At 44.9% G+C, this 5694-nt stretch overlaps 2 protein-coding genes across 2 annotated transcripts in view; one reads left to right on the top strand and one right to left on the bottom strand.

Moving 5' to 3' along the window:
- Positions 1–5694, top strand: part of T265_11246 (hypothetical protein) — a gene marked incomplete at both ends in the record, with an annotated part of 15875 nt that overhangs the window by 1313 nt on the left and 8868 nt on the right. The gene's annotated exons all lie outside the window — the stretch shown is intronic.
- Positions 1–5694, bottom strand: part of T265_15384 (hypothetical protein) — a gene marked incomplete at both ends in the record, with an annotated part of 13351 nt that overhangs the window by 5411 nt on the left and 2246 nt on the right. Inside the window, 2 exons of the mRNA XM_009177851.1 lie at positions 501–994; positions 3410–4721. Of these exons, the coding sequence (XP_009176115.1) occupies positions 501–994; positions 3410–4721 (1806 nt within the window). The remainder of the gene's footprint in view (positions 1–500; positions 995–3409; positions 4722–5694) is intronic.

Here is a 5694-nt window from a genome sequence, read left to right as displayed (position 1 = left end):
TCACAGCCATACAACAAAACAGTCCGTACTGTAGCTTGATACACACGTCCCTTTAGATTCAGGGATAAACCATTCTGACGCCATAGGTGTCTCAAGTTAGCGAACGCGGCCCGAGCCTTGCAGATTCGTGCATTCACCTCATCTGTCACACTGCAATCAGAACTAATACAGCTTCCAAGGTACGTAAAACGCTCCACAACTTCCAGTACCTCTCCCTGGATTGTAAGGGGCGTGTTCAGTGACTGCACGTCCACAAGCATGACCTTACACTTTGTGGGTGCAAAATGCATACCAAAGGACGGGATGACTTTGGTCAGTTCATCCAAGAATACTTGCGCCTATACAAGCCAACACAACTAAGACGAAAGAGATGATAATTAGCCGTAGAAAAAATGTTTGCAGCTGCGAACACCACAAATATGGGTGCGATCAAGTTGTTTGCCAAATTTATTGTTCTATGGATCCAAACAGCCGGGCATGAACAGAAACATGAGTCTCACTTGAACAAGGCTAGAATCGAGCACCTCCCTGAATTGTTTCGGTGTAAGACGTCCCAAAACCTGCGGTGTCCGCACCAGAAACATGAAGTTATCACGTAGACACTGCACGGCTTGGAGATACAGATAACGTGTAGTCATGCTACGGTCATCAGTTTGTGTTTCGGGAGATCGGAAAACGTTAGACGATTTCACACTCGTGTCAGTCGCTGGTAAACGAGGTTCGTTAGTGTTCACCGACGAGGAACGCTCCTGCCTGGTGTCAGTAGAGTTTTGTTGGATCACGACAGACTCAACGCTGGATGAGGTCGGAGACGGCCTGGTGAGGGCAGAATCAGCCCATCGGAGAAGCCCGACTGCTAAGCTGATTGGAGTCATCCTGATATACCTTGTCCGCTCATGAGACCCCTGATCTGAGAAATCTGATGGTAGATCAGAATCCTTCAGGCTATTCTGAACCGGTAAGCGCAGTGCCTTCACCACGAGATCTTCGCAAGCTGTGGTGAAAAAAACACGATGAAATACATTATAAAGGGTCACAATGATAGATAATTTACAAAGTGCAAACCACCTTGTTGACAGATACGGATTGTCAAGGGTTAAAAGGTATTCACATGACGACATGAATCAGCATGGTAAAGTGAAATAGAGTAAACCAAGCTTCCTTCGAACAGTTTCACAACAAAACTTAAGTGGTGTATCAGGTTATAGTGTACATCAAAATGGATCGTATCCTCCATGGAGCTAAGTTTCGCCTCCTTGATAACGTAGTGATGGGTTTAACAGCCACTTAGCATTTAACCATCGTACATGCAACGTAGCTGAGTGCTAATTTGGCGATAGATGTTGGCCACTACAGAACCACTAGAGATAAACACATGGACCCCTTCGCAGCTGTTGTTCAGCTGCTTGACGCACCAGACGGCAACACAGGCATTATTCGGATTCTTGCCGATTTATGACGTACCCATTAAGCGATACGCGAAGTCCCACTTGAGTATTCCTACCAAGAGGGCAATACTCTTGTTTTCTTTTCAGAAGGTTTTGAAAAGCAATCGGTGGTTTTATAATTGAGCAGACGAAGTAAATTGGTTACCACGTTGGCATAGTTTTGAGACAAACGTAGAACCAGTCAGCAAAATCTCTTCCGGTTAGCACACCAGACCAGTAATGAATATCAGTCAAAAGGTCTTGTTGGTTAGTGTGGGTGCCTAAATCTTAAGGTTGATGGGTTGGAGGAATTTTAAATTATTTTGATCGGGTTTGGGTCTTTGATCTTTAAGTTCAAGGTGGTTCAAGATAGTGATTCCACTTGGGTGCGGCTGGTAATTTTTTGGATCCATGTGCATCTGTAAGCGCCACGACAACTTGTTTTGTTTTCCTCTTACTATGGTTCACCACATCTCCGATCGCATTGCAAAGCAAGCGCAGTCACCCCAATGTTCAATATTACACGATCACCAATGGCTTCAACCGTCTCAACAGGCAAAGACGTCCGCACTTGAGTAATGAGTGAAGTTCGTATACGACTCAGGTACAGCCGCAGTCGTTTTGATCAACGGTAAACCATGGATAGCCGCAGGATTTGTAGGACGTCTAGGAGAGGAAATTGTTTGAAAGGGGGTAGTGTACATAAAAAACGAATCTGACAACTACTTGCGTGGAGAGATGTGTATTGACTCATGTCACTAGTTTGGAGGTATACTTGGAGGGCCCGAGGAACCCCGTTGAACTGACATCTGAAAACTACCACAGTACAATGTGCCTATGCAGTCACATCTACTTTACGTCCATCCGATTCGACAAGTTCATATACTCAACTACTGACGATGGCCGCGATTAGGATAGACGATCACTAGTGCCTTGGCATTTGTGAAACGACAAAGTAGATCCAGAATCTCACAAAGAAATAACCAAAGACCCAGTTTTTGTCACACAACTAACTTTTCGCGTCACAAGTGGTCAGTGTTAAGCACCGGTCCCGATCCTAATCCAACACTAACACATACTGTTGTACTACTTGCCAAGAAAAACAATGTTGTCCCCCGACATGAATACGAATGAATATATTTTCTCCCTCCCTCTAATTCCTCGACCCCTTCACATCAAGCAAAAGTTACAAGACGAAAAAAGTTGAATCACCTACTCGTATGGAACATGGTAAAGTTGCGCACACCTAACGATGCGGAGTGAAGACAGTAGGATAGGATGGGAAAGAAAGAATGTGTACACTACATCAAGCTGTTTCATTACCCACAAGGATTTGTCGGTCTGTCGTCTCACGTTTCGCGTATAGATGCTGATGAGCTCATGCGTGGATGAACACTGTGAGACTAATAGAATTCGACTCGCTTTACATTCAAGAATAAAGCCATGCTTATCTGTTCCAAAAGCGTCGAATCGCTCAGGGTTTGTAAGAATCAGAAGATATACTGCAGAATCGCGTTCATCTGTTCCAGGATAACGTAGAACGGGTATCCTAGACTGGAAGACCAGAGACTGATACAATCGACCACAATAACTCCTTCACTGAACGTGCGTACCAAAAAAAAACAATAACTCGTCTCAGGAGCTATGTAGTCATTTGTTAAGTCATTTGAATGGCTATAGGACACCATGTAGCTAACAGTGCTGTGTTTAAACAGCAATACAGGATGTGTCGAATGATCGACAGGGAGCTTTTGCTCTAGGGCTCCCAATATCCAGGAGCTGATCGCATTTGGTTTCGTGTCTCGCGTACCAGATAAGTATGAATACTCAACCACATGATCGAACGGCCCTAAAACAATGAATTTGGTCTCCAACATTCATGACAACAAGTATAATCCTGCTCTTGTAAATGAAAGAGCTGAAACTCAAACGAAGGTTGATCGTATTCCGAACGTTAAAACAACGGAGTGTACTAGACTTACCTTCAGTTAGCCTTGGGAACTCTAGGTACTGACCAACCGGATGTAACTCCAGAACACAAGCCAAACAATAGGGACAGGACAAGCAAAACCTGATGTGCTGTTGTGCGCTGACATGGGGAGACGCGAAACATCCACCGTGTCCCGAGAAGCTAGATGCGGTTCGAGTGTACGAGTCTAATGTTGGGTAAGAGGCATCATCCTCCAAATATCCGACGCAACAGGGTAGTCGTCGTGCTCTTGTTCCACATCCACCGGTATGTGTAGCATGCCATTCAGTATGCTGCATGAGTGCAGATTCACTGACTAATCTGCAACTATGCTCCGACCCGCAGCCACCATTGTTCACAGCAGTTGATTCATGCGGTTTTCGTGGCTGTGCCATTGCTGCAATGGCGTTGAGATCAAGCCGATCTGAGTAGAAAAACTGGACCAAGAGATGAGCGAAATAGGGCTTTATCAGTCGACCATCAAAAACCACCGAAGTAAGATTACCACCTTCACCTACTTGGGCCACATAACGACGCAGCAATAGTCGACGCAAAAATTGTGAACGAGCCGCCAACAAACCAGCGTGACATTTCACATGAAGCATCTCGTAACAGGGAGGAGAGTGCTCACAAGAAAAAGTGAGTCTGCAGTCTGGTGCTAGAGGACTATCTGGGTGCGTGGAATCGATCACTCGATACAAACACAGCAAGTCATTACAACCATTGGAAGAATGTAGTCGAGCAGGAGCTTCTGGCAGGCAGAGCAGGTCCGGTTTAGGCTTTGTAGGTGAGTAATGGCGGTGAATCGGTTCTTCTAAAAATAGATTGAACGAATTCCTGTTATGACCAGCGTAAAGGTCTATAAGGAAGTCAAAGACTGCATGTTCAAACACCACTGATTGAGATGGTTTGTGATCTCGACGACTACGCTGCCCCAATTGAGGTTCTACAGAGGAGTGGGTTGAAAATGAGGAGCCTCCTCGTAATCGCGGCTCCTGGCAACGAACGCATTGTTGGCATGAGTCTATCGATATCGACCGTAATACGTCTGGGGAATTGCGGAAAGGATCCGGAGTTGCGTTGGAATGACTTGTATCCCATAAATAGCCCTCGTCGTCCAAGTTGGGGACCAATATGCTCATTACAGGCAGTAGTGATGTGTTTCTGGATTTGTTAAACAGTGAACGATAAACAGCGTGCAGCACCTTGGAGAAGACGTGGGAACGGGCCGCCAATATGTAGGAATGTGCGCCGCGCACAACATGGCCGTAGGAAACTTGCATATTATTACACCAACCGGATGAGCAGAGAGCTCGCAAATCTTCCTGTTAAGAAGTTGGAAAGTCGAGATGCAGGGAGGTGTCTAAACACAAATTCATATGGCACAAGCAACAAACTGTGCCGGTCAACGGCAAAGTCAAAATAACCCCAAGTAACAGATAACTAAAATAGTCATTAATTCAAAGTACCTTACTTAGGTAAAATCACTACGCTCACGGTCCGCCATAAACTGGGTCTTACTCGATAACCAATCTCATCATACAGGACCTTCTGAAACTACCTGTTGTTCGTAGACACCCATGGGCGACTGAGGTAAACTCATCACATGTGGATAAGACGTGAGCTTTGAATGGACGAAGCCAGGATGGAACCCTTCGGCATCTAAACGATCACCTTTTTGGTGAGCCGATAGGTTCCTTCTAGTTTGCGTTCATGAAAGTTTTGGATTCTTTCTTACTTAAGTTTCAAAAAAAGATCTTAGTTGGAGGCAAGCAAAGGGGCTATTAATGGCAGATGACATTGTATATGGTCAACAGAATACCGGACGCCTGTTTTCTACTCTGACCACGTTAAACGTTCCCCGTGAAGTTATACCAAAGTAAAATCAACGTAAAATTATCAGCTGTTTTCCCTGGTGTGTATGCTGAGGTCCGAGCCACAGACTGGTAAACTGCATTGCAGCTGAATTAGCTCATCACTCTCCTATAGCATCCCCATGGCGACAATCCCTTGGGGAAACAAAATTGTGTGCCAATGATTCAGATTTACCAAATGAACAATATCCTACTAAATCGGTGGATTCTTCTGGAGTTGGTTTAGCTTGTCCAAAAAGGTCCAAAAAGGTACACGAACAACCGTGCTTTGGAAAACGTCACAGTTGCAATGTAAACTGAACAGAGGATCAAGAAACATCATCATCATCATCAACGACAGCATGACATCAGTGCTCAACACCAATGCTTCACTGCCGTACAACCATGACTTATTTGAAAGCCTTATTGTAAAGAAAAGAATAAA

The sequence above is a fragment of the Opisthorchis viverrini genome (assembly GCF_000715545.1).
Source record: "Opisthorchis viverrini unplaced genomic scaffold opera_v5_462, whole genome shotgun sequence".
In the NCBI taxonomy this organism is placed as follows: domain Eukaryota; kingdom Metazoa; phylum Platyhelminthes; class Trematoda; order Opisthorchiida; family Opisthorchiidae; genus Opisthorchis; species Opisthorchis viverrini.
This window is presented reverse-complemented; position numbering and strand designations above follow the sequence as displayed.